The 27,934-nt window shown below is 36.7% G+C and overlaps 1 protein-coding gene and 1 long non-coding RNA gene across 3 annotated transcripts in view; both read right to left on the bottom strand.

The window, feature by feature from the left end:
- LOC138171930 (uncharacterized) overlaps nucleotides 1–27,934 on the bottom strand; it is a 615,043-nt gene that overhangs the window by 582,912 nt on the left and 4,197 nt on the right. The window lies entirely within an intron of this gene.
- On the bottom strand, nucleotides 7,392–27,047 carry TIGAR (TP53 induced glycolysis regulatory phosphatase). Of its 2 annotated transcripts, none has more exons than XM_069101473.1 (6): nucleotides 26,876–27,047; nucleotides 19,659–19,696; nucleotides 17,912–18,033; nucleotides 17,030–17,107; nucleotides 14,941–15,054; nucleotides 7,392–8,552 (listed from the first exon to the last, which is right to left on the bottom strand). In XM_069101473.1, the coding sequence occupies exons 1-6, from the start codon at nucleotides 26,905–26,907 to the stop codon at nucleotides 8,118–8,120; spliced, it is 819 nt and encodes a 272-aa protein (XP_068957574.1). In that variant the 5' UTR covers nucleotides 26,908–27,047; the 3' UTR covers nucleotides 7,392–8,117. The 2 variants fall into 2 exon arrangements, with proteins under 2 accessions (XP_068957574.1, XP_068957575.1); XM_069101474.1 differs by lacking the exon at nucleotides 26,876–27,047 and adding an exon at nucleotides 26,687–26,838.

Genomic DNA, 27,934 nt, shown 5'->3' with positions numbered 1-27,934 from the left:
CTTCCAATTTTCACTGTTCTATAAAGCTACATTATGTTTGGATATCTTAGTTCTGTGAAGAGGAGTGGGTGGGTGTGAAAGGACTTTTGGGGTAATTGTGACTAGAAAGGAAAGCCTAAAGATGGACTGGGGTTTCCTAAGCCATAAAGTTTGCATTTTTAAAATATTCTGAGTAATATTCCACCATATAACTCCAAACCTGTCCATCAGAGCCAGAGAAAAGCAGACACTTGCAACCTGAGCGCCCTCTAGTGACTTTTGGAAATACTATATATAGGCTTTAGGAAGGCTGTTAAAGGCCTAACATTAGAGAGGAACTGCGGAGCTCCTGCGCTGGTTATTCAAAGAGAATGCCACTAAGCAGGCACCTCAGATATTACACCTGACTGCAAGATTACTATGCCTTTCTGGAGGCTTAAGACAACATATGAGCTACTTTGGGTCACTTCTACAGCACTGTCCCAAGTAACACTTGGGCACACCAATGTCACACAAGTTATTTCTTGGTTCCATATAGATTTGAAACAAGTTCCTTTTGCTGAGTGAACGCCCTAAATACATCTCTGAGGTTCTGCTTCACATCTATCAGACTAGCAAACTTGACAAAAAAGGAAAATGACAGATTCTACTGGAAATGGGAAAACATTAATAATGCACTGCTGGTGGGACTAGGATTGACGAAAACATTCTGGAATACAACTGGACCTAGGTCTGAAAGTTATTTAGGGGCGGCCAGGTAGCACAGCGAGTAAGAGCACCGGCTCCAGTGTTGAGAACACCTGGAGATCAAATCCTGGGCTCAGACACTTAGCACCCACCCAGAAACACCTGGCCGTGTAACCTTGAGCAAGTTACTTAACCCCAATTGCTTAGGGGCGGCCAGGTGGCTCAGCGAGTAAGAGCACCGGCTCCAGTGTCGGGATGACCTGGATCAAATCCGGGCTCAGATACTCAGCACCACACCCAGAAATAATAACTGGCCGTGTAACCTTGAGCAAGTTACTTAACCCCAATTGCTTAAAAAAAAAAAAAGTTATTTAGCTGTGCATACTATGTACCCCAAATCATGCTGAGTGATGTCACTCCTAGGCCTATACCCCAAAGAGATTGAATGAAGAGGGAAATGATGCACAAGCACAAAAAACATTTATAACAACTCTCTTTATAGTGGAAAAGAACTAGAGATTTAAAGGGCTCTCCATCAGCTGAGGAATGGCTGAACAAATTATGCTACGTAAATGTAAAAGAATGTGATTGGGCCATGCTCTGGAAGACTTACATGAAATAAAACAGAGTGAGTGAGCAGAAGCGAGAGAACAATTTATGCAATAACACTGTAAATAACAAAAAACTTTGGAAGACAAGAACTCTGATCAACACAATGCTCAACCACGATTTTAGAGGAACAGTGATTAAGCACACTACCCAGACCTCTTCGGAAAGAAGCGATGGATTCAAGATACAGAATTTGACACATAGGTAATGTGGAAATTTGTTTTGTTTGACTATGTATATTTGTTATGAAGTTTGTTTTTCCCCCAACTGAGGGGAGGTAGACAGCAAAAGAAATGCTTTTTAATTGAAAAAATATCTACAATACATTTTAAGAACACTATGGAGGAGAGCTGAGCCAAGATGGTGGCATAGAGAGAACTCTCCCAATATTCCCCTCCAAACAACTTTAAAATAATCCATTGATGGGGCGGCCAAGTGGCGCAGTGAGTAAGAGCACCAGCCCCAGAGTCGGGAGCCCTGGGATCGGTTCCAGCCTCAGATACTTAACACCTACACAAAATAACTGGCTGTGTAACCCTGAGCAAGTTACTTAACCCCAATTGCTTTCAAAAAAAATTAATAATCCATTGAATAGGATTCTGGAGTGGCATAACCAACAAAAATTTGGGGTGAGACATTTCACCAGCTGAGAAGAAAAAGGTCTGTGACACTGGGGTGGGGACTGGTCAGGAGCATGGCAGGGACACTAGCTGTGGGCCTTGGTGGCAGCCATGGTAACAACGGCAGCAGCAGCAGTAGTAGTACCAGGAGCTCTCATTTGCTCAGAGGCAGTAAGGGGATCAGACACCCAGTCAGAAAGAGATAACAGGGGACCCTGTGTGGGCACTGGGCACAGGAAGGTCAATGAAAAAATACTGCAAGTCGCCATAAAGAAATAATGCAAATACTGTAGAGCCACTATTAGCAGATGGCAGAAGATCTACTATGATAAAGGAGTGGGGGAGGGATTGGAATATGATATTCAGGAAGCCAAAGTAGCTAGAATTACAACCAAGAATAACCTACACTGAAAATGAGTACAGTCTTCTGGGGGTGGGTGGTTGCTTGGTGGTGGAATAGACATTTATTGAAATAGAGGATTTCTAAGCATTCCTGATGTAAAGATCAGGCCCAAATAGAAAATCTGATATACAAACACACAATTCAAGAAAGGCATAAAACGGTAAATGTGAGTAAGAAATCATGAGAACTTCATAAGGTTAAAATATATTCCCAAATGGGAAGATGATACATATAATCTCCAAGAACTTTATCATTATTAGGGCAATTAAAAGGCATCTACTTAGAGGGCATGGGTGTGAGTCTATTTTGTTTGGATGATCTCAAATTAAAATGGAAGGAAGAAAAAAAAGAATGTACTGAGAGAAGAGGGTAGGGAGAGGAAGAATGGGAAAAAATTATCTCACATAAAAGAGGCATCCAAGGAAGAATTTTACAGTAGAGCGGAAAATAGGAAGGGGCTGAACAATGCTTTAACCTCACTCTTATCTAATCTTAGGTTTAAAAAGGGAAAAATATAAATATACACCCAGTTGGGTACACAAATCCATCTTACCCAATATGGAAATATAAAGGAAATGGGATAAGAGAAAGGGAAGGAGTATGTGATAAGAGGGAGGACAGATTAAGGGAGTCAGAAGTAAAACAGTTTTGAGGAGGATAAACAGAAGAAAACAGGATGGATGTAAATACACAGCTATGTATCATAACTGTCAATGTGAATGGGAAGAACTCACCCATAAAATGGAAGTGGATAGCAAAATGGTTTAGAAATCAGAATCCAACAATATGTTGTTTATAAGAAACACTCTTGAAACAGACACACAGAGTGAAAATAAAGGACTAGAACAGAATCTATTATGCCTGTGAATTATGCTGATTAAAAATGCTATCCACACTCAGAAAGAACTGATGAATCTGAGTACAATTTGAATCATATTTTTTTCCTATTTCCTTTATTTTCCTTGCCTTTTTTTTTCAATATGGAAATGTTTTGCATGATTTCACATGTATAATATGAATCTTACTGCTTGAAATCTAAATGGGTGGGGAGGACCAAGAAGGTAGAGAATCTGGAACTCAAAATTGTTAAAATGAATGCTTAAAAAAAAAAGCTTTTAGTGATCCCTTAAAAACATTATAGGCAAAAGTACCAAATACAAAAGAATGCTTCAGAATTTCAATATTTAATCACTATAACTCTGATGTGGTTCCCTTTAAAAAAGATGCAATTTTAACAGTCAAGTCATTCCAATAAAAACCACTCACAAGAACCAGATGGTATAATATGACATAGACTTAATGGTACCCTCTAGGGTCTTACAATAGACCAACCTAATAAATACGTATATACAGTAAAGCTGTTTCCAATTCTTCTACCCCTTAGTAGAGGTTGCTTTGGGCAAAAAATATGGCTAGTAGAAAATCTTCTGGTGTTGAACCTCTCAACTTGGCCAGGCCAGTCCTTGGATGGCATAACCCAAGCCACAACAAGGCCCACAGTCTTGCCAACCCATATCCCACTACATACATATACAAAGGAATCCATTATGCTCACCACAATCCAGCCATGTCTACCTATCCTGTGCAACTTTTGTTCATGTCTTTCTGTAAGTTCACTATAAGCCAAAGTTCACAAACTGTACAATTCTTAGCACTCTCATAGACCATTATAAAAAATTATTGCAAATCTAGAGATTCTCTCCAAAAGAGAGTAACTCTGCAACAACTACAAGCAATGACTCAAAGGAAAAAAATGGATTCTCCATAAGGACTATATGAATAATTAGAAGAAATGAAGATATTTTTTAAATGAAATAAAATCTCTTAGGGGAAAGAATGAAAAGGAGAATAAATGGCTTAGAAAATAAAAATTAAAACTAACCCAAGAAATGTATGCCTTGAAAACCAGAAGGGACCAAACAGAAATCAATTATTTCATGAAACATTCAGGAATATGAGAACAAAATCAAAAGATTTTTTAAAACTGAAAATGTAAGGGACCTAATTATTAAGAACAAGTAACCCAGAAAGCAAGTTAAGAATTTAAGAATCATTAGACTCCATGAAAACCATAAAAAAAAAATCCTAGACACTATATTTTAAGAAATTATAAATAAAACTGCCCAGATCAATTAGAACCAGAGGGTAAGGTACAGAAAGGATTCAGCAATCATTTCCTAAAAGAAATCCCAAAAGGAAAATCAGCAGAGATGTCAGAGCCAAAAGCTACAACTCCTATACAGATGAAAAAATACCAAGCAAATTTCTTAAAAAGGGTTTGTTTTCCAAGGTTAGGTGGGAATGGGGAAGAGGGCAAAAAAATAAGCATCCAGAAAGAAGCAGTTCTAGTACCAAGGGGCCAGGTAAGAATGACACAAAACCTGGCAGCTACTACTAAAAATAAGAAGAGAACTTGGTATACAGTATTTCTAAAAGCAAAAGAGGCAGACTTACAATCAAGAATAATTTAGTCTGCAAAGCTGACTATAAGTCCACAGGGTAGAGGTGGGGGGAATGGAATGCACCTTTAAAGGAACAGAGTTTCCAAGTTTTTCTGATGAAAAGATTAAAACTGAGTGGGAACTCTGACATACAAATGCAATATAATATCTTAAGTAATTTTTATTTATTTTTATTCTTTATTTATTCAGTGCCATAACAATCAAACTACCAAAGGATTATTTCCTAAAAGGAAAAAAATTCACCTACAGAAAAGATCAAGAATGTCAAGGGAAATAATGAAAAGTAGGAAAGGAGATTTAGTAATAGATTTTAAGCTATATTACAAAGCATTAATCATCAAAACAATTCGATACTGAATGGGGAAAGAATGCATGTCTAAACGAGGACTAGAGAGGATCCCAAAAGGTAAAATGGACAATCTTAAATACATAAAATTAAAAAGGGTTTGCAAAAAAAAAAAAAATCCAATATAAATATGATTATAAGGGAAAGAGTTAACTGGAGGGAAAAAAAAAAACCTTTGTAACAAGTTTTTCTAAAAAAAGGTCTCATTTCCAAGACATATGGAATTGGTTCAAATTTGTAAGAGTTAACAACTATTCCCCAATTGATAGTTAAAGAATATGAACAAACAGTTCTCAAAGAAATCCAAATTTTCTACAGCTATACCAAAAAAATGTTCCAAATCACTAATAATTAGATGTCAATTAAAGCAACTGAAGTTCAACCTCATACCCAATTTGGCAATATTGACAAAAAAGAAAAATGATAAATAGCGGAAGGGGTTTCGGGAAAACAAGTGAAGCTGTGAACTGGTCTAACCATTCTGGAAAGCAATTTGGAACTATGCCCAAAAGTCAGTAAACTGTGAAAACCCTTTAAATGCAGCAATATAACTACTAGGCCCATACCCCTAAAGAGATCAAAGAGAAAAAGTTCCCCAATATACACAAGTATTTATAGGGATTCTTTTTATAGTAGCAAAGAACTATAAACTAAAGAGGTGTCCATCAACTGTGGAAAAGCTGAACATATTATAGCATATGAATGTAATAAAATACTATTTTGCTAAGATACACTGAAGGGGATGGTTTCAGAGAAACCTGGGATAACAAATAAATTGGTGTAAATAGCCAAAAGAACAAATGAATAACATCATTGTAAAAAGAAAAGATTTTTGAAAGACTTAAGAACTCTGATCAAGGCAGTCATCAACCATGATTTCCAAAAGAATGATACCCACTTACTGTCAAAGGTGTGATGGACTAATATGCAAAATGAGATAGATATTTTCTGATATGGCCAATATGAGGATTTGTTTTGTTTGACTATGCATTTTTGTTATATAGGTGGTGGCGGTGGTGTTTTTCTGGGGAAGGGGGAGAGAAAATAATGATTAATAAATAAGATATGAATAAAAAAATAAAAGCTATTAAAAAATACAAATATAAGAGTCCAGGGAAACCTAGCTAGGCAAATTTATTTGAGCAACCAGAAAGAGCTATATGATGATGTAATATTAACATTCTGATAGAAGGAAAAGAAACAAGCGTCCCCCTAGAACTTTAATGTCTTCAAAGGGTAGAGAAAATTAAGCAGAGGTCCCAGAATGGGGCAAAGGGGGGAGGGAGTAGATCAGTTCTGCTTTGAGAGTTTTAAGAAGAGAAAGAGGAAGAAGGGTAAAAGGAATAGAAGAGCAAGTGTAAATAGGAGAGCAAAGCTATATTGATTATTTCTTATAACTCGGGTGCTTGAGAATGAAAGTATACCATTGTGGAAGAAGGGAGGTAAGAAGGGAGAACATCAGATGAGCATCAAGCTTATCTGAAATGGACAAAGGAGGGGACTCAGATGAAATGAACAGAACCAGAACTTGCACTGAGACTTTCCAACTCCAGGCCTTGGACTCTGACATGAGGATGACTTCTTTTAGTTTTACATGACCCATCTACAAAGGATCCTAAGATTTAGAGCTGGGAGAGAATTTTTGAGGTTATCTAGTCCAACTCCCACATTTTGTAGATGAAAAAATCAAGGTCCAAATAAATTAAATAACTTGCCCAAATGGATATTAATAAGAAGAGCTGTAACTCAGAACTGGATTCTCTGCCTCAAGCTAAACTCGGGGCTCTTCCTGCCATGCCAACCCACTCCATTTTCTTATTCTCGGGGCAGCTGTACTTAGTTTTCAAGGCTGCTTCACTGGCCTCCTCCTTTCCTCCACTGGTTTACTTTTTGCCCAACAGCACCATTTAGGAACCAAGCTGAATTTTACCTTTTCCTACTTAGATTCTCAGAATGTCAGAAACAGAAGGGACATCAGAGATCCGCTAATCCAATCCCCTATTTTACAGATAAGGAAACAAAAAGGTCAGAAAGGAGGGTCCTGTCAAGGGGCACACAACTAGTAGCACCAAAACTAGGATTTGGACCAAGATTTCTTGAGTTCTTTCCCTCACTGGGATGACTTAAAAATCTTCTCCTATCCTTTGCTTTAAATCAAGTATTGCTCCAAACTTCTGTGATTCAGCAGCCTGTTTTGCTCTAGTAAATATGTTTTGTGGGCTTTACTTATTCTTCCTAGGCAATCTTATTTCTAAATGGCCCCCAAAAATTATTTTCTCCACAAGAAAAATTAATGTTACTTTATTTTTTATAATCTTCATGTTGATAAATGTTTTATTCATATGGTAGATTCTTTTAGTATAGAGAGGCATTCTAAAGTAGCAGACAATTCATAATAAAGTCATGAAATATACAGTATGTTATTCACTAAAAGTCAATCACATAGGCTATATTTATTTGCAGCCATAAAAAACCCAAACATGAACATAAGAAACAAAGAAGAACAAAACAAAAAACATGATCTGATAAATTAGATACAAAATCTAGTTACAATTGGATTAAAAGGAAAAAGTCCTCATACATAAGCTATTCTTTTATAAATTGTGGTAGGGTTATTAAAAAATAACCATCCTCAGTGCTAATGTTTAGCATAACAAAGAAATACATTTAATATTGTAATAACAAATTATATTCAAAATTATAACAAACTTATAATACTTCATTTGACAACACTGAATTTCGTCAACATGGACATTTCCAATTCTATTCAAAGTCAAAACCTGGAAGGAAACGGTGACATTTTGGGAAGAAAATGCCAGTAGATGAATTCAAAACATACCTTTAACTCATTCCCTGGGTTTTACTTAGCGTTTTTATGTTACTACCTTTCCATACATAACCAAATATAAACTATTTCTGAAAGATTTTCTAAGAATTTGGAATATAACTATTGGAAACAAGGTGCTCCCTCAATAACACAAAAATATGAAAATCCTAATGATTTCCTTGGTCTAGGCACTTTCTGTCACTTTGGCAAGGTGATCCTGCAGATTAATACAAATGCACTTTATGGTTGTTTTAATTTCTTTAGTACCTTGTTCTACATTTATTATAAAGTGACTGATCCCTGTATTGGGGCTGACTGAACTGAGTTCAGATTTGCTTAGATTTGCTGGTAAGGTACACTCCAGATCAACCACAAAATAAGTAAACATGTTTCTCATGTAAGCCCCATGACTTACCACCAATATATTAGCATCTAATACTTGGGCAACACTGTCTGAATTAAGATCAGGTCCACAATTGCTTCCTGATGGAAATGTTTCTGTTAGAAAGACCTCTAGGCCACTGTCCATTATTCCTGATGTAGGCTGTCGTTTCTGACCCGCTTCATCCAGGACCAGTTGACAAAGAAATTCAAAAAAGTCCTTTGCTCGTAATTTCACCTACAAACAAACAAACAAATAAATGAGGAATTTCCAATAAGCAAAGTGGCTTGACTGCTTTTGGCTTTGATAATCTCATTTTAACATTTCAATAAAATCAAAGACTTGTTCCTCTAAATCATGGATTTATAAACTAAAAGGGACCTCAGAGGTCACTTAGATCAAGTCAAACCCGTAGCACAAATTCCTTTTCCCATGATCCTTAATAAGGTCATCCAGCCCTCTTCTTCCAGAAAGAAGGAATCTACTATCTCACAAAAGAATTCATTAGATTTTAGGTTATGAAATCTAATTGCTAGTTTCTTCCTAATGTTGGGGCAAGATTTATCTTTCTCAAAACTTTTACCCACTGATTCCTGTTCTCTGGCCCCTCTGAAAACCAGGAGTTTATATCTAATTTGTCTTTCTCAAAAGAGATAACTCTTTTAAGTATTTAAAGATGGTGGAATCTTCTCTAGAGAAGCCCCAGGTTTATCAATGTCCTTCTCTAAAATGTGTTCCCCTAAACCCCATAGTACTCAAGATACAGTGACCAACACTGAGTACAGAGACACTATCACTTCTCTAATCTGTTCATTGGTTAAAACATCTATATGATTTGTGTCACTTGATTTTATATTTCACTTTTATTTCTTCCAGGGAGGTAGCACAGAGCAGTAGACAGAGAAAGTTTCAAAGTCAGGGTGGACTGGATTCAAGTCTTCTGATACATAGTAAGGGTAGGGGGCTGTTGGTAAATCACTTAATGGCTCAATGTCCCAGGCAATGAGACTAACCATCAATGTTGTAGAGCAAGTATAAACACAAATTACTATAAGGGATTCCTTACCAGAAGTTCCCTAAAGCAATGGAATCAGAGATCCAGATGGAAAAAAAAGTCCCTCTCTGATGTACCATTATGGCAGAAGGAACACTGGGTGCTAAAAGTCCATGTCAAGGCAGCACAAGTTCTATCAAGTCTTACGCTAAATGGAAGAAGGCTCTGAATAAAAGTCTGACAATGACTATCATTTGAGGACTGGCCTTGCTAAATTTCAGTGAAGTTGGTAACATTCTTCATTCACAGCAACTCTTCGTAACTGTCAAAAGGGGTTGTAGTATCTGCACTGGTCAACAGCTGACCCACACTGAAATGCTAAAGGTTTTATATCAGTCTTTCAAGCTGCACATGTAATAGGTAATTAAACACACAAACATTTACTAAGCATTTATCATATTCCAGGAACTTTGGTACATATCAAATAATCTAGAAGTATATGACACATTTTATCAACTCAACAAATATTCAAGTATTTATTGAACAACTATGTGCCAGGCTCTGTGCTCAGTACTGGGGATACAGAGACAAAGCTAAGTAACCAAGTTAAATACAGTCAAAGTGTTTGCCAAGGTTTGCTGACATCCATGATGACCCATTATCTACACCTTTCAAGTTACTCTACTGGTATTTCTTTAATTTGACACCTTATCTGTCCCTACTTCATCTTCTGATAGGATTTCTGTCTGAAGCAGAACTTTGAAGATCTTCATGGTCACTCATGTCCTACCTGGTTTCTGCCCTTCCCAGGTTCTCCTGACCTCAACTACGTATTCCCTGATTTCTGCCTACACTCCTATTACCAGTATATTCTCTGTAAGAGCCTAGAAGGAAAAGAACTGTTTCATTGTTGTTTTTGTATCTTCACCAATGCTATGGCCCACCCTTTTCCATGGAGAAAATTTTAAGATATTGATGAGAAGGAGGAGGTCCCCTTTGTTTTCTCCAGTAGTGAGAAGAGTGGTTAACTGAGGAACTGATTAGTGACTACAGTTCTGGAATATTAACCCCAAACTGTATTTTAACATATTATCATCTTTTCCTTGTTCAAGATTTCTATGAATGTGACCTCAAATTCTCACAGGTGTAGAGTTATGGTGGAGGGCACAGAAAGAATATACCAATCTGGACATCTCTCTAAGCCAGGATTAGCTTGGATATTATATTTATGTTAAATTAATGAGCTTCTGGCAGACCTGTGCCTAAAACAAAGAGTATAAAATTAATTTTTTTCTTCTACATTGCCTAGAGTCCAGGGATGGGGAACCTGTGGCCTCGAGACCACATGTCAAAGACCTCTAGATCCTTTGACTGAATTTTGTCAAAGGACAGCACTTGAGGGCCTAGAGGGCCACATATGGCCTTGAGGCTGCAGGTCCCCCACCCCTGGCCTAGACTTATCCGTTTTGTATATTCCTCAGCAGACCAGGATTAAACAAGGTGATAGGAATGACAAAGGATATTTTTATTTTCTTTTATAATTTATTTATTTTTCATTTTCAACATTCATTTCCATAAGATTTTGAGTTTTAAATTTTCTCCCCTTCTGTCCCCTCCCTACCTCCCCAAGACAACATGCAATCTGACACAGGCTCTACTTATACATTCATACTGAACATGTTTTCACATTAGTCATGATACGAAGAATTAGAACTAATGGAAGGAACCATGAGAAAGAAGAAAAAAAACAACAACAAAAGAAAAGGAGAGCAAACAGAATGCTTCCATCCGCATTCAGACTCCAAAGTTCTTTCTCTATTTGGACAGCATTTTCTATCATGAGTCTTTTGCAGCTGAGCTCAGCTGCATTGCTGAGAAGAGCCAAGTCTGTCAAAGTCAGTCATCACACACTGTGATTGTTATCATGTATAATATTCTCCTGGTTCTGCTCACTTCACTCAGCATCCGTTCATGTAAATCTTTCCAGGTTTTTCTGAAGTCCACCTGCTCATCATTTCTTAGAGCACAATAGTATTCCATTACATTCATATACCACAAATTGATGGATATCCCCTCAATTTCCAATTCTTTGCCACCACAAAAAAAAAGCTGCTATAAATATTTTTGTACATGTAGGTCCTTTTCCCATTATTATGATCTCTTTGGGATACAGACCCAGAGGTGGTATTACTAGGCCAAAGGGCATGCACCGTTTTATATCCCACAAAGGATTATTTTTCATAAATACATATATAATTAAAACCAGAAAATTCTAAACTCCTTGGAATTTCTTTGATACACCATGGTATATGGGTATATATTCTGTAATAAATCCTTCTAGTGCTGTTTTCCCATCAGAATCTCCACGTCCTGATACTTTCTTTCACAATAAAAACTCTCTAATTTATTACTATAAATTCAAAATTTACAAGAAATACAAATTAACCAACAATTAAACCAAACATGGTAAACCTGAACATTTTATATCTTGATCAAACAAAGCAAAAAAAAATCGCAATGAACCTATTAAAGTACAGTAAAACAAAAGGATATATAGCTGAGGAAATCTCAGAACCTCAAGCTGAAGCAGCCAAAAAAGTTATGAAACTATCTGGTCCCGGCTAAGAGACAAAGAGGCAGAACAGCGCAACAGAGTAAACATACAATTTACAGCAGCAAATGACTATAGTGAACTTGTGTTACACTTAACTTGTGTGAAGACTTTATGAATTTGGGGGCTAAGAATCCAATAGTAAAAATTACCGGGAAAACTTAGAAAGCAGTCTGGCAGAAAATGGACACAGACCAATATCTTACACTATTTGCCAAGATAAGGTCAAAATGGTTACATGACCTAGAAATAAAGGGAAAATTACAAGAAAATTTGAAGAACATGGAACATATTACCTATCAGACTTACGGATAGAAGAACAATTTATGAATAAACAAGAGATAGAGAGCAGTGTGAGGTATAAAATGGATAATTCTGATTACATTAAATTAAAAAGGGTTTGTACAAACAAAATCAATGTAGCAAAGATCAGAAGAAAAGCAGAAAATTGGAGAAAAAATTTACAGACAGTTTCTCAAATAAAGGTCACTAATATAAGATAAAAAAAACTTCATCAAACTTATAAGATTATGAGTCATTCCCCAAGTGATAAATGGTCAAAGGATACAAACAGGCAGTTTTCCAACAAAGAAATCAAAACAATTTATAGTCATATAAAAATGCTCTAAAATCATTATCAATTTGTAAATTAAAACAACTTTGAGATATTTTACACCTATAAGACTGGCTAAAATGACAGAAGGGGAAAGTGACAAATGTTGGAAGGGATGTGGAAAAATTGCAACACACTCACTATTGGTGGAACTGTGAATTAATTTAACCATTTTGGAGAGTAATCTGGAATTATGCCTAAAGAGTTATTAAATGGCTTACATCCTTTGACCCAGCAATACCACTACCAGGTCTGTTTCCCTAGGGAAACAGGAAAAGATTAGGGAAAAAGGAAAAGAACCTATACGTTCAAAATATTTACAGCAGCTCTCTTTGTGAAGGCAAAGAACTAGAAATAGTAGGGATGCCCATCATTTGGGGAACTGCTGAACAAGTTGTGGTATATGATGGTGATGGAATAATACTGTGCTGTAAGAAATGATGAGCTTGATGATCTTAGAAAAACATGGATAGACTTGCACGAAATACTGAAGAGCAAAATGAGCAAAACCAAGAACACTGCATACAGTAACAACAATATTGGTTGAAATACAATTAAGTTATTTTGACTATCATAAATGTCCAAATTGACCACAAAGGACCTATAAAGGAAGATGCTATCTGCATCTAGAGAAAGAACTGATAAACAGATGTATAGAATGATTTTACAAAAATACACACACACACACACACTTGTGTCTAATGGTAGCCATCTCTGTGGGTCTGGGGTGAAAGGGGGGAGGGGAAAAAAAGAAAGTTATATGTTAACTTTATTACATATTTTAAAAGAATAGCAAGTTGTACACAATAGATTTGCAGTTTAATGTATAAGCATCTTTTTTCTTCCTATTTACTATGTTATGGAAATGCTTGTTTTATTTAAGTTCAACATTAAAAAAATGTTATAAAGATGGTCATATATATGGATCACTTTTAAAACAAATGAAAAAATGAGAAGGAATTGTACTTTCAGATAAGGCAACAATACAAATTTATAATGTTAAAAAAAACAAATAGGGAAAATATATGACCCTTAAAAGAATCATTGAAAAACAGTAATTGTATATGCAAACAGCATCTTAAACATACTGAATACATAAAATGACATCAAAAGTATGTTTATGTTAAACTTTAATATTCTTCTTTCAGAGCTGTATAAATCCAAAAGATAATGAAAATACAGAGCTGAATAAATAGCTGGAAAGATTAGATTTGACTAACTTATATTGATTTATGAATGGAAATATTAAATAATTCCCATTTTTCAGCATCTCACAATACTTTATAAAAATCATTTAAATATTAATGATATATAATATATATTAAATATCAAAGAAAAATATTAAGACCATGTCCTATATTTTAGCCACAAGTATGCCAGAAATAATTTGTTTTTCGGGGAGGCCAGGTGGCTCAGTGAGTAAGAGCACTGGCCCCAGAGTCGGGATGACCTGGGATAGAATCCGGGCTCAGATACTTACCACCACACCCAGAAATAACTCACCGTGTAACCCTGCGCAAGTAAATTAACCCCAATTGCTTTAAAAAAAAAATTTGTTTTTCACTTAATGGTATTTAAAATTTAAGCCATTTCTAGCTTAGAAAGAAAAATGTCCAAAATGTCATAGTTCTCCCAAAACTCAGGCATTTTCCTCTCTAGTATTTTGAAGAAGAGATAAGATTATAATATATTAAACTACAGTTGTAGTTAACATTACCAAAAAAGTCACAAATCAGTTTCTTAAAAGTTCTTCCTGCAGTGGTACAAGGGAACTCCTCCTTGTTATCAATAGCCTCAATCTTTCTCAAGGGAGAGGGCTGCATCATAGCTACTGAGAATGGAGGAAAAAGAAGAATGTCCAAAGATGTTGAACCATTTCAGAGAAGGTAGTATTTTAAACCAGACAAGAGGTACTCAGTTTCAAGCTTGCCACTCTTAATCTATTTGTTCATTTATTCTTAACCTAACCAACTTTTCTAAGTGGACAAGTCTGGAAAGGATTTTTAAACTAGAGAAATATTTATTTCTTATAATTTCTAGTTGAACTAAAAAGAGGCATTTAATATACTTCCACACTGGACATAAAGGCATCAAAAATTTAAAAAATATAAAAGGGCAGAAATATAAGTTCATCCTTTACAGACCATAATGCAATATTAAGATGGTCATAAGATTTCCACCAACTGTACTAGGAAGCAATTTTATACCCAGCTTGCCTGCATCCATTCATCAAACCCTGCTATACCTAGGAGTAAGAGTAAGGGGGAGGAGGGGGGGAGAAAGAATAAGCTCCTGTTTTTTATCATCATGGAGATGATACTCTAATATATTTATATTAGTTCACTGCTAACTGAGTCAAACTTTAGTTATTTTGTGTAAACAGCAATCCCAGGAAGTGTTAGCATACCTGATCTAATGTTTCTCCTTCAGGAGGTGTGAAATCAGGGCACCACTGCTCCCCAGCTGCTTTGGCCAATGCCTTTAATTCACACAGAGGTTTGCCTTCTGCAATTCCATATTTCTGCAACAGTATAACAGATAAACAACAACGTAATTTAAGGCATTTGCAACATGATATACATTTTTAATACAAGACATATCCCAAATGAATAAAATAAGCTTGCAAATAGCAAGCTTAACTGCCTCACATCTCTGATGTTTCTCCATACTATTATACTATATTAAAATACATACTATACAAACTATGTACTAAAAATGAAAATAAGAACTCTCATCATCATGCATCCAGTAGATATCCACTAAGTTGCCTAAGAGGCATGGTTCTATATACCTAATATACAGAACCAGAATAACTAGGTTAAGGACATCAATATGTCCTCAGGTTAACCATATGAAGTAATTAAAATAAATAAAAAGACCATACTAATATCATGATAAAAACTGATGGTAAAAAGAAACTAAGACAGAGTTCCAAGTATGATCAATTTATTAGCAAAGTTAGCAATTGCCAATAAATGAAATTCAGATGAGTGGTTCCCAAGTCATGGGGCCCTGATTTCTGAAATTCCAAAGAGGGATTGCAAAAGGGTGTGTGCATTCTCATGTGCAACAAAAAACAAAAATAAAAAACAAAACATGGTCATTTTGCAGAATGAATAAATGAATGATATGCTTTGAATTAATGTTTTATTTTTTATTTAGCGTTCAGATTTATAATTTCATTGGTGTAGAGAACTTCCAGGTTAAGAAAAATCCCTCAATCAATGCAGATAACAATTGCTCTGCAAATTAGGCTTATAAGAGCATTACCTAGAGCACTACATGACCTTTGAGGGTTAGATAACTTGCTCCAGGTCACAAAGCCAGTGTATATGAGAAGCAGGATTTGAATTTAGGTTTTTCCCAACTCCAAGACTAACGTTCTATCCACCATGACGCCACTTCTCAAATATATGTGCTGCTGTTTTTCAAATGAGCGTAGATGCTCTTGTCATTAATAAAATACAAAATCATTTAGAAGTGTTATATTCAAAGTAATTTTGTCACGGCAGATTTTGTAAGATGAAAGGACCTAAGAAGTTATCTCATTTCTCTCGATTTTCACAGAAAATGAAACTAAGGCCCACAGGAGTTAAATGACTTGCTTCAGATAATAAAGGAAGTAAGTAGCAGGCCAGGATCCAAATCCGGGTCCTCCTGACCCCAAATCCAGTCAGTGCTCTTTCAATTTCACCATGATATCTTCTCAATTAATGGCACCACTACTATTCCTATAGGGCTCCCTGAATTTTTTTTACATTAAAAAGTGGTCTTTATTCTTGGTCCTGGAAAACATGTGAAGCATCATCTCTAGAGAGAGATGGGGGACCATAGTTGCGAAATACTATAGAAAATGTACCACATGGCTGCCTTGTTGGTTGTTTTAAATTAGTTGTTTTTCTCTCTTACAAAAGATAGTTTAATAGAGAGGGGAAGGTCCATTAGGAAATTATACTGGGTTTAAAATAAACACAAGAGCTATCAATTAAACTTTCAAAAATGGAGTATTTAGGGGGCAATTGGAGTGCAGTGAATGAAGCACTGGCCCTGGAGTCAGGAGGACCTGGGTTTGGATATGGCCTTGGACACTTAACACATACACATACACACACACACACACACACACACACACAAAACTAGCCATGTTACCCTGAGCAAGTCACTTGATCTCAACTGCCCTCCAAAAACCATTTAAAAAAATGAGTTATTTATATTTGGATAAAGTGGAAATTATTGCTATGGAACAGAAGGAAATAAGCAGTTAAACTGTTGGCATATTTAGATAAGAAAGCATAGGACTAAAAATCTATATGGGAGATGTACAGGAGAGCTTCCAAAGCTTTTTTTGTAAGTATCACTCCATCAGAAAACACCATTTCATCTAGCATAAAGTAATATTATTTTTCCAAATAAAGTGGCTTCTTGATTATTTTTGGAAAAGCACATGCTATAAATTAATCTGTTCCAACACCAGAGCAAGAATCCTCAACACTTACCCTTTCTCGAAGTCTTGTATCATATTTTACTGTTGCTTCTTTACAGAACCTGCTTTTCTCTAAAATCTTGGCAGTGGTCTGAAAACACAAAGTGAATTAGTTCTCTTTTCATAAATTATTTGCTTTGAGTCACTATGAAAATGAGTTATATGAAATCTCAACACAATCACCATTTCACCTATAGGTCAAAACTCAAAACAGGACAGATACGTATCCTCTAGATGATTAAAATTAATATTCCTCATCTCATCCCCATGTTGATACAGATCAGACAACAGCAAACTTTGGCCTATGAACCAAATCTGGCCCATTTTGTTTTCATATGGCCCACAAGTGTAGAATGGCTTTTGCATTTTTAAATAAAGTACAATAGGCAGCAGGCCAGAACTATGTACTCAGTACTCAGACCAGAGTTTGTAGATCCCTGATATAAATTTATTTACTAACGAGTAATATTTTTTTCCTTTTACTATGTAGTCAACCTACCAAATTAACAGGTAGAAAAAAGATTTAATATATAGTAAGATTCAAAAGGTTTTTAAAAAATAAAAATGAATATATTATTTATTTCCCAGTCCTCAGTAGATATCACCACAATACACTTAAGATCTAATCTTACAGTTGTACATAGCTTTTTAAAAATGTCTTATGGTCGTTAAGCATAAAAAAGCCAATAGACAGGGGCGGCCAGGTAGCCCAGTGAGTGAGAGCAACGGCCCTGGAGTCGGGATGACCTGGGATAGAATCTGGGCTCAGATACTTACCACCCACCCAGAAACACCTGGCCGTGTAACCTTGAGCAAGTTACTTAACCTCAATTGCTTAAAAAAAAAAAAAAAAGCTAACAGAGCTACTAAGGATTAATCCCAAATAAGGGCTTACCTGTTTGGTACGTATGAGATCACTTGAGAAAACATGAGTAAACTTCACATTACTAAGAAATTCACCAGCAGCTTTGGCTTGTCTAAAACCAGTTTCTGAAAGAGGCACATCTACACCTTGTCCTAAGAAAGAAAAAGAAAGGAAGGAAGGAAACTTACCTAAGAGAATTTCATTATTTCATTGTCTACATTTGCTCAATGAGAAGATGAGCTGGGTGTGTCTTTCACAAAGCTCAGCAGAGAGAAGTGAGGCATCCATAAGAAATTTGTAGTTCAAATTAATTGTATTCCAAAATAACACTTTACATAGGTTAGTGCCTTAGTGAAGAACACTCAACTACCTTTGGTCTTATTAGCAATTTGCATTATTATTCTCATTTTTCTTTATTCCAACCTCTTCTTTAGTTGTTTTTTGGAACACATGTTCATCCAAGTGAACAATGGTAAGATCTGTGACAGCAAAAAAACCTGTCTTATTCATTTTTGTTTTTTTCTTAGAGCCTAAAACAGGGATTTGCACACACCATCCAGTCAAAAAACATCTGCTGAATGAATTACTTTATTTCCATGTGCTTTAAATGGAATAGTCACCCATCCCCAATTTGGAAGACTCATTCCTCTCATTCATTCAATAAACATTTATTAAGCATTTACTATGAGCCAGATATGGGGGAGGGAGTGGTGGGAGGGACTCGCTATATGTCCTCTGAGTTGGGCATGTTCACTGCTTAGGATAAAATGAATCTGTTTAAAATGAACTTGTGGTATTTCACTGGGTCCAATTAGCTGCACTGTTAAACTAATTTAGTGGCTCAAGGCAAAGTTACTGGCCTTATATAGTAGTATCAGTGGCTTTCTAAGGACTGGTCATTTTTTCTACTCCTTCCACATGTCACCCTAAATGAACGAAGTCTTTCATTTCACTACAAGTCCTCCCCATTTTACTTTATGGTATTTTCATGCACAGCAAATAATTTTATCTACTTATACTGCTGACTTCTTTAGCTCAGGAGGTAAATAACAGAAAAAAACATTTTGATAAAGAGGTCAAGTCTACAAACTAACTTGGGGTAGCATACATATCAAAAAGAAAGCTTCATTTAGGATTGAGGAAGCAGGACAAGAGGATCATAGAATGAAAAATCAGATTTGTTCCAGGAACATAGATTTGAATACACCAGGACTGAAAACCAGTTTCTGTAAACCCCAGGAATGAGCTGCCTTTATCACAAAATGAAGCTAAATATTTTCAGGACCAAAGTACAAAAATAGTCTGTTTAGTTAGGTATCAGGGAGCTTAAAAATCAAAAGATCTGACTGTAAGATAAGAGGACTAATCAGAAGAGTCTGTTCAGATCATGTGTAGAAATAGGAGACTTCTATTTAGTCCTCCTCTTTGCTACTGAACTTGGAACTAAATTAAGAGGAACCCTAGAAGGAAACAGCACCAAGCCCACGCAGTGACAATTATTATACCAAATCATTTTTAGTTTGCTCAGTTTATTTTTAAAACAAACTGTAACATAACTCTTTAATTAGTTGATTTTGCTCTCCTTTGAAGTCACTCATGAAGAATCACTTTGGAAAACTGTTCTTCACATTTAGTTCACTTCTAAAAGTAATCAAATAAATTGCTCTGATCATACTTCAGCTATTCTGATAACTTTTAAAACTCGTATTAGCTAGATCATATTAACATTAAAGGAGATTTCCAAAACAAGTTGTATTTGCAGTAGGATTAGACCAACCTTGAAGTATTTTCTCTCTGTTATATCTTGTTTCTCCACTGAAATAGAGAGAAACATACTCTGATTATCATATCATGCTATTTTGAGACAAGGAAAAAATACAAGTAACAAAACTCTTACAATGATGATACAGTGAAGGTAATGAAGGTATAATCTATATCACAATATAACCCACAGAAATATAAATACTTGAAATAATGTCCAAAAGATTTTTAATGGAGACAGTGCAATAAGGGGGAAAGAACACTGGATTGAAAGTTGGAGAACTTTATTTAAATACCAGCTCTTTCACTTTACCTGCCTGACTTTGGCAAGCCACAGAAGCTCTATGGAGCTGTTTCCTCATCCATAAAATGAAACAGCTGGTCCAAAAAACCTCTGCAATTTGCTGCAGTTCTAAATCTCTGATACTATGATTTGTGGTCCTAAATTTTACCAACATTATTCATCTATAAGCATCCATTTTATTTGAAATACAATTTATATGATGTTATTATTACTAATACCACTAATAACTCATTTCATGTAGTGTTCTACAGTTTACAAAGCACTTTCCTCAGCAAAAAAAAAAAAAAACAACAACCAAAAACCCAAAACTCAAAACCAGAATTGGTAGTATAACAAACTGCAGCACAGAGAGGTTATCTGCCCATGGTTCCAATGTTTTCTGACTCCAAGCCCTATTCCTGGAATCATAGCATTTCAAAGTTGTAAAGGTAGTTATTTCCGAGTCAATCCAACAGAGATCCCTTCTTGAAACATTTTTAATGACAAGTGGTCATGTAGCTTCCACATAAAGACTTTACTACCTCACAAAGCAGGCCATATCATTTCTTGATAGCTCTGCTAGGAAGGACTGCCTTCTATCAAGCTGAAATAAGCTGCTCTGCAATTTATATCTACTACTCTGAGCTCTGCACTTTCAGACTGCACAGAACAATCTAGTCCAAGAGTTCTTAAACCTTTTCATATATCTTGGACTTCTTTGGCAGTCTGGTGAGGTCTAAGGACTCCTTTTCTGAATAGTGTTTTTAAATGCAGAAAATAAAATAAGTAGGATTACAAAGGAAAACAATTATATTAACAGTTATCAAAATATTTTTAACAAGTTCATAGACCCTAGGTTAGGAATCCCTGGTCTCTCCCAGGACAGCCCTTCAACAACTTTTAATGTCTAATTTTACAGCTTCAATCCACTACACAGGTAGGGTATTCTTTGAATTTCTGGAACAATAGTTTAAATTTAGTTTACTTTGGGAAATAAAGACAGAAGATAGAAAACTAAATAATTTCATGATTAATCCAAATCTTTAAAATATTTCTAAATAAAACTTTTTTATTGTAAACTTAAATTGTATTGTTAATACAAACATTAAGCATAGAATAAGAATTACATAAGAAACTGAACTTGTTACATATTTTAATTGTATTTTTATGTATAATACAAACGTGCATAAACAACTAAATCTATACACATATATGCATATATAAATGCGTGTATATACATATTTATGAATGTACATACATATATACATATGCACGTGTATACAAACACGTGCATGCATGGGTGCAAATACACACATACACACGACTTAAAGTAATAACAAAATCACTTTGTGTCCCCTTAAAGTTAAAACTACGTTTATGACAGTGGCAAAAAGGCAAATGGAACTAGCAGGCCAGGGCAGTATATTATGAAGGGGGTCATGGTAACAACATTCAATTTCACATTCTGCAGAGTATGATCCATTTCTAAATACCAGGGCTCTGCCAGAATACAAATGTTTATGCCAAGAGTCTCATGACCAGTCATTTATAGGTTCTACAAATAGACTCCACTCATTTTTGCAGGCTATTCTCCACCCAATAAAAAACTAAAGCTAAACCACCTTTTTTGAAGTCTAGAATTTCTCATTTCCCAGCCAATCCTATCAACTTAAAAATTCATAATTCAATTTATTAAAGAGCTTCCCCAAAATGGAAGACCAAAGCAATGATGTGAATGTTCTTTGAGTTAAAGTAACAGAAATTAGTGAGTATATTATTTTGGGAAAGAGTAAGATTTACATTCTCTCAGCACCTTTGGCAAAAGAGTTAACTTAAAAGTCTGTTACTTGCATACATTGTACAATGTCCTCCTATCATTACAAAACCCATTTACCAAATTAGTCCAAAAATAGGACCCATTTTTTCCCTCAGTTTTGGTTTGTAAGAAACCTAGGTATTTTTTATTACATGTTTATTCCTCCCTCCTCCTTCAAAGAGATACCATTTTAGGGGTAAAACAATAACATTTGAACCAATATGGTAAAATATTCATAACACTGATTTTAAGGAACAGTTCACTAAATGCCAGTTAGGAAGGGTATGCCTATAATGCTTCAGTGAATGAAATTATCAAGTTTTACATAGAATACACATATGAAATTTCATTGTTACATTAATTCTTGGTTTTTTAACAGCTCATCAATGAGAATTTTAATTGAAATTTTAAATAACATTAATTTCAAAAGGTAGTAGTGTAGAAACATTTGCTTGGTGCTTTCAGAAAAAGATAAAGCTTTGCAGATTCTAGACCCAAAATGTATTTAAATTGATCCAATTTGCCATAATTGTACTACCAGTCACAAAACAAAAAGCCCCTTTGATAAGAATCATATATATCATTTAAAAACAGACTGCTCCCTCCGCAGAAAATAAAATGCTATTATAGTTCTACTTAATAGATCACAGCACAACTTACAAAGCACTAAGAATGTTAACATTCAACAAATGCTGTGGATATAAATTTGAAGTACGGCACGGTGCAGAGCTTCTTAAAGTGTGGTCTGGGGATTCCAAGACTCTTTCAGGGGGTTTGTGAGGTCAAAACTATTTTCATACTAAAATATTTTCATTTGTGACAGGTTAACTATTGATAGGGCAGGTAGTTGGTGCAGTGGATGGAATCTGGAGTATGACCCTAGGCAAGTTACTTAACTCTGTTTACTTCATCTGTCAAAAGAGTTGGAGAAGAAAATGGCAAACCATTCGAGTAACAAAGACATGACTAAAAAAAGACTAAACAAATACTGATAGCAAAAGCTCTCTGAGGGAGTTTTTAAGACTATAAAGGGGCGGGGTGGCTAGGTGGCACAGTGAATAGAGCACTGGCCCTGGAGTCAGGAGGTCCTGAGTTCAAATTCGGCTTCTGACACAACACAAAAACTAGCCTTGTGACCTTGGGCAAGTCACTTAACCCCAACTGCCTTCCAAAAAGCAAAAAAAAAAAGAGAGTATAAAGGGGCTTGAGACCAAAAAGTTTAAGAATAGCTGGTATTGTGAATAGAGGTAGTCCTTGGCCTCACTGTCAGAGTTCAAGTCCTGCCAGTCTCAGAAATGCTGACAGTGTGACAGTGGGAAAGTCATTTATTCTTTCAGTGCCCTATGCCACTCTCTAAGACTGTAAGTTACAGAACAGCAGTAGATTTGCATTGAGGCAGTTTCCAATTTCCCAAAACCCACAGAAGTACTTACATAAAAGAAACAGTTCCTTCCTACAAATCCTATAACAATAGTTTGTTTTAATAAAATGAGTTTGTAACACTTAGCAGTGTTTAATTTTTGAAAAAGTAAAAGTTAATCACCCAGGCTAAAAATGCAAAGTGAATGCTGATGAATTGCAATGTTCTAGTATTCAGTTTATATAACATGTCAGGACCGGGCTGTGCAAGTCCCTTGTAATTCTAGCCTTATAGATGCTGGATTTTTAAACTATTCTGTAATACAGCAGGAAGTCATTACCTTAATGACTGGTAGATTGAAAAATGGGTGAAAGGCCAGACACAAAGAGTAATAAATAATGATTTCTTATCAACTTGAAAGGAGGTATCAAAAAGTGATCTGTGCCTGGACCTATTCTATTTAATGTTTTTATTTATCACTTAATCAAATAAATGTCACGATTGCCAAATTCAATGAGAACACAAAATTTAGAAGAGACAGGTAAAGCACTGGATAATAAACAGGATTCAAAAAGATCTTGACACACTAAGAACAATGGCTCAAATATATATTTTTTTAATTAAAGAAATTTTAATAGTGACAGCAACTTATGCTTAGGTTAAAAAAAAATCAACTTCATAGTACAAAGTGGAGAAGAGTTGGAAGTACATCCAGAAATATCTAGGGGTCTCAGTCTCCCCATCTGTGAAATAAGGGTTCTATACTAAATAATCTCTAAATTCAAAGCCTATGATCTATAGGCCTGTTTCCTCATTTCTAAAATGAGGAGGTTAGACTAGATCAGAGATGTCAAATATACACACCACATGCAGTACTCCCAATGAGGTTTGTACCAAATTAAAAATATAATAAAACATAGATAACACTACATTTACAAAACTAAGTCAGGATCCTTATGTACAGATTGATGGCCTGTTTCTATTTGAATTGGACACCATGAGCCTAGATAACCAAGTTCTGGGCTACTTAATAACCAATTCATAGGAAGTCCTCCAAGGTCATGAAACCTAATACTATTTACTAATTAAATACTTAGCCTAATAGCAAATAGGAAGAAAATTAATATTATTCGTCCAACAGCATTTAAATGCTGATTCTATGCTAGGTACTAGGATAACCATTTAATAATTGGCTTCTTTCGGAATCCAAATCATGATCCCCTTACAAATTCCATTGTCTTTCTCATGTTTTCTCCATACTTAAATTCACAGACAGAATAAACTGTTGGTCATGCCTGCCCTTCAGAAATTACTTGCTTAATAATTTGTGAATCAAGGAAAACATCAGAAAAGGATACTGGAGAACAGGGTTCTACTTCCGATTCTGCCAGCTGTGTGACCTCCAGCAAATATTTTTATCCACTTCCTTGTCAGTTCCCTCCATCTGTAAAGTGATGTCCAACTAATTATAGAAGCTACTCAAGTTTTTACAGCACTTTAAGGTTTAGAGAGCACTGTGAAAACTAGATGAAGGGATGTATTTCTTATCTTAGAAACTAAAGCTCAAACAAGTTCATCAAACACTCAAGTATTTATTAAGTTCAAACTTTGTGCCAGGCACTGTGCTAGTGGTGGGGATACAAACAGTCTGTCAACAAACATTTAATACAATAAAACACTATGTGCCACAGACTGTACTAAGCACTGAGGATACAAAAAAAGGCAATACAGTCCTTGCCCTAGAGGAGCTCACAGTCTTATCAGGGTAGAAAAGGAGTAAGTATGTACAAACTAGATACAGCATAAATAGGTAAATACAATGAAAGCAGCAATCTGTCCTGGCAAGGACTTATTTTCTAACAGGGGCAACAATGGGGACACGTGAAGCATATACAGAATAAATATGTTCAAATACATGTATTTAAATACAATGTAATTTGGAGAGTGACTGCACCAACAGTTAAGGGCATGAGGAAGGGCTTCCAGTAGAAGGTAGTGAGCAAGCTGAGTCAGGAACTTAAGCTACTTAGGGGGCTTTGGGGGCCCACTGAGATAATGGAGATGGTGATCTTAGACTAAGATGTTTCATCAATTAACTCTTTAAAGTGGTTTATATAGCTCAATACATCCAGACTCTCAGAAATCCCTTACCACATGGCAAATTCACTTTACATACACTTTCATAAATTCACAGTTTATAAGAACTGGAAAAGGACCTAAGAGGATCTCTACAAAGCTTTAGTGGGGTGGAATTCAGTCTGATTTAGGTTAGATTTTTCTCAATCATAGTTCCAGTGTTCTTTTTATTGAAGCACAAATCCCAAGGGAGGAAAACTCAGATTTGGAAGTAAGCAAGGGAAACTGATTAACAGGAAAAATAGATTCTATCCCTTACATAACTAGTCTAACTGTTGGTTCCAACTGCATATCTGGACATGAATAAGGCACTGGATCTTCTATCCTAGAGGGAAGAGAGTTGCTACCTCCAGAGCAAGTTCAACCAGACCTGGAACACACCTTAGAAATCAGAAACCACCTAGTCCAATCCATTCATGTTACCAATGAGGAAAATAAGCCCTAGAGTGGGGAAGTTATTTGGCCAACATCAAGCAGCTAAAGCCAAATCTGAACCCAGGTCCTCTAACTCAAAATCCAGTACTCTTTCCAGCAACTGAAGATCCATAAACAAGAAAGGATGCTGAACCAGTTGTTTAGGATGAGGAGAATCCCTATTCGGGTCCTGTTTAGAACAGATGAGCTCTGAGGTCATTTGATCACATGCTGGGGGAGGTGGGGAAGACAGTACAGGGATGCCACAGTGTGGAATAAGATTCTGACTGGAATTCTGAATCCCATTTCATACTCACAGAGCCAAGGGCAAGTAACTTCAGCTACTACAACAGGGATGCTTGCTTAACCTATCTTGTCTCACTGACCGCTCTAGCGGCCTGATGAAGTCTTCTTAGAACAATGTTTTTAAATAAAATATACAGGACTACAAAGTAAAGAAATCACAATTCAATTACATTGGCTTAGTTACATCAATTTAGTTACATCAATTATATTGTTTAAAAACAATACGTAGTTATTTATGAACAATTTATAAACTGAACAATTTATAAACATTTCATATTTTATTAACAGAAGCAATTTATATTTGTAAACAATATTAACTGCTTAATATAATAATGTCAATATAAAATTATTCACATTAAACTTCACAGACCCCAGGTTAAGAAGCCCTACACACTATGTCTCTAGTCTCGGTTCCAAAAGCGCTGGGCTCTACCAGGGGAGCCCCCTTTCCCCAGATGAGAAATGAGGTATAGGAAGCAGTGCTATATATATAGCACTAATTCAGGAGTCAAGATGACTTGGGCTCCAATATCAATCCCCACGCCTAACCTGCGTGACCTTGGGCAAGTCTCATAACCTCTCGGGGCCTCAGTTTCCTCAACTGTAAAATGAGGTTGGATCAGACGTGTCTTAGGTTCCTCGTGGGGATTGGACATTAGGCGCCTACCGTGTACAACGGTGGCGGGGAAGGGGGGAGGAGGGTGCCAAAGACAAAAAAATTAAAGTTACCGCACTCGAGAAAGGTACATGTGTCGGGGCTACCGGATGCTGCTCCTTTTCCTTCCCTGACCAAGGGCAGGGCGGCCTCTCTGGTGAGGAGGTTCAAGGGGGGAAGGGTCAAAGGGGAAAAGGCTGCACCCCCTACCCACACGTCAACAACAGAGAGGGGAGGGCGACGCTTCCCACGTGCTTACTCACTGTCGGACAACGGTTAAAGCGAAACGAGCCATTCTCAGCCCGGAGTCTGGGGGAGGAGAAGTGGAGGTAAGCGGACGCCACCAGGAGCAGCCGGGGAATGGCTCTGAAGAGCCGCAGCCCAGCTCAGTCAGCGCCGCCGACGCTCAAAGACTTCCGCCTGCGCAGACCCAGAGCCGCGAGTCAGCCGGCCGGCTCCATTCTTATTGGCGGCAGAGAGGGACGCCCTCAGAGTGTTGGCCAATCGGAGAAGGGCAGGGAGAGCGGCGTCAGGGAGAGGCTGTCCCAGGGAGGAGAGGAGTGGGGGAGGAGGAGCGGCGGAGCTTGCTCGCTGCACTCTCGGCTGGGCGGTGGTGGCTGCGGTTCTGCTTATCGCTCCGCCTTTCTGGGCTTGGTTCCATCAGCCAGTCTTTCCCAGATTGACTTGTTTCACTTCAGTTTCGGGTTTTTGCTCCCCCCTCCCCCCTCCCCGCCTCCCACCATAAATTCTCTGAGGTCTTCGTTCTTCCTTCCCAACATCTCTCGCTTGCATCCCCTCCTCATGCAGCCCCCAACCCGATGCAGGTTCCCTTGCCTTGACCATTAATGCCCCCCAAGGGGTCTGCTACTTCACTGATCCTCCTTCCAGTCCATCCTCCATCCAGCTGCCAAAGTGACTTTCCTAGAGCGCAGGTCCGACTGTCACCCTCACAAAAACCCAAACTTCAGTGGTTTCCCGTTATCTGTGAGACCAAGTGTAAACTATTGCCATTTAAATCCCTTCAGAATCTATTACTTTCCAGTCCTCTTCTCACTCACTCTGGTCAGATCGGATCGGCCTTCCTCATTAGGGGTGCTTCATACGCTGTATTTGTGCCTTTGCCCTGGGTGTTCCTGGTGCCTGAAAGGAACACTCCTCTGCACCCCTTAGAATACCTGGTTTCCTTCAACTCTCAGCTCAAACTCTTTACCTTCTTGCATGAAGCCTTTCCCTGTCTTCCAAACTACTAGTACTTTCCTCCTAAATTAGCTTGTATTATCTGGCTCCGACCATCCCCCATTTTAAACTTCAGAGGGCAGAAA

The sequence above is a fragment of the Petaurus breviceps genome, unplaced genomic scaffold (assembly GCF_028583685.1).
Source record: "Petaurus breviceps papuanus isolate PSGF00001 unplaced genomic scaffold, PetGlider_PUasm1.0 470, whole genome shotgun sequence".
NCBI lineage: Eukaryota > Metazoa > Chordata > Mammalia > Diprotodontia > Petauridae > Petaurus > Petaurus breviceps.
This window is presented reverse-complemented; position numbering and strand designations above follow the sequence as displayed.